This window comes from Apaloderma vittatum, unplaced genomic scaffold (genome assembly GCF_000703405.1).
Source record: "Apaloderma vittatum isolate BGI_N311 unplaced genomic scaffold, ASM70340v1 scaffold10625, whole genome shotgun sequence".
In the NCBI taxonomy this organism is placed as follows: domain Eukaryota; kingdom Metazoa; phylum Chordata; class Aves; order Trogoniformes; family Trogonidae; genus Apaloderma; species Apaloderma vittatum.
The window spans coordinates 57236-58654 of record NW_009716501.1 but is presented as its reverse complement, the minus strand read 5'-3'; the positions used below and the strand labels follow the sequence as shown (position 1 = coordinate 58654).

The 1419-nt window shown below is 38.2% G+C and overlaps 1 protein-coding gene across 1 annotated transcript in view; it reads left to right on the top strand.

Moving 5' to 3' along the window:
• Positions 1-29: 29 nt before the first annotated feature.
• Positions 30-1419, top strand: part of LOC104274042 (platelet glycoprotein 4-like) — a gene marked incomplete at its 5' end in the record, with an annotated part of 4782 nt that continues 3392 nt past the window's right edge. Inside the window, 2 exons of the mRNA XM_009869554.1 lie at positions 30-231; positions 1031-1149. Coding sequence (XP_009867856.1) covers positions 30-231; positions 1031-1149 — 321 coding nt within the window. The remainder of the gene's footprint in view (positions 232-1030; positions 1150-1419) is intronic.

Genomic DNA, 1419 nt, shown 5'->3' with positions numbered 1-1419 from the left:
TAATTCAATTGACTGAAACATGCTTCTCCTCTTTTACATTCAGATCAATCTACGGAGTTTTCCACAGCAAGCAGACCGTGAAGGGAATCACACTCTATCGTTTCACAGTTCCTCGTGAAGCATTTGCATCCCCTACGGAAGTTGCAGACAACTATTGTTTCTGTAAAGATAAAGAGATATCACAGAACTGCACATTAGCTGGAGTCCTAGACATTAGTTCCTGCAAAGCAGGTATAGTAGTGACAGAGTACTGCCAAACAAGCCATTTCACTAGGGAGAAAGTATGTGTCCTCTAGCTGAGGTGTACTCTAAGATCCAAGGTGTTCACGTTTGTGAATTCTTCTACAGATTGCCTGTGGGACCTTTCACATTTTGGCAGCCTCATTTCCCAAAATGAAGACTATAATATTTTTGTACTTTGTATAGTGCTATTCAAAACTCTGATACTACAGATAGTATAGTGAAACCGTAGGAAAGTATCTATATAAAGGAAAGGAGGGAGCACTGTATAAAAGCCTGAGGTAGTCACAGCCCTTGTATTTGTGATAATTCACATGCATAGTGTGTGTGCATGTGTGTACAAAACTATATACACATGCGAAGACTGAGAAATATTACTAGCTTAGTTTAGCATTTAGCGTAATAAAATAAATACACATGGAGTCTGCATCTGGTGATTAGTTTATAGCATGGGTTCCCCTCAGTCTTGCTTTCTACTAAAGCAAGATGATGGAGGTGGAGGGAAACAGTGACAGCCAGGTCCTCACTTCAGCATGAAACTGGGATCACTGCCAGCTCCACAGTATAGACACAGACAAGCAGGATTTTTAACTACAATTTATTTCACCATGTAAATTTTCGTCATTACAGTAGAAATGCTCATTTTTTGGGGGGGTGGGTGGGACTATTAACGTTTTAATCAGGATTGTATGTCTATATAAAAAACCCCACATTTGCATAGAAAATTACCTCAGAAGATGAACACTGAAGCAAAGTTTGATAATTCAAGTGAGTTTGTTCTTTCAAATAGGAAAACCGGTATTTATCTCTCTTCCGCATTTTCTTCATGCAAGTGATGTTATATTGCATGATGTTGAAGGCCTGAGCCCCAATGAAGAGGAGCATGAGACATATCTAGATATAGAGCCTGTAAGTCCAAATATTTAATAATTGTAACTCAGTAAACTTGCAATGTTTAAATTTAATTGTAGTAGAGTAGGATTTTTACCAAAGGGATGAGCAGAAGATGCAACATTTTCATGCTTGCTTTTGCAAGATCTGCTCACAGAAATGTCATGGTTTTAGCAGGGGAAATTTAGAGCAGAAATTTCTCTCATTCTGACCTTAAAAATCTGGAAAGTATATTTTGATTCTTCCTTATTGGGAATGTGGGCTTTGATAGATTCTGCAAACCAAAGC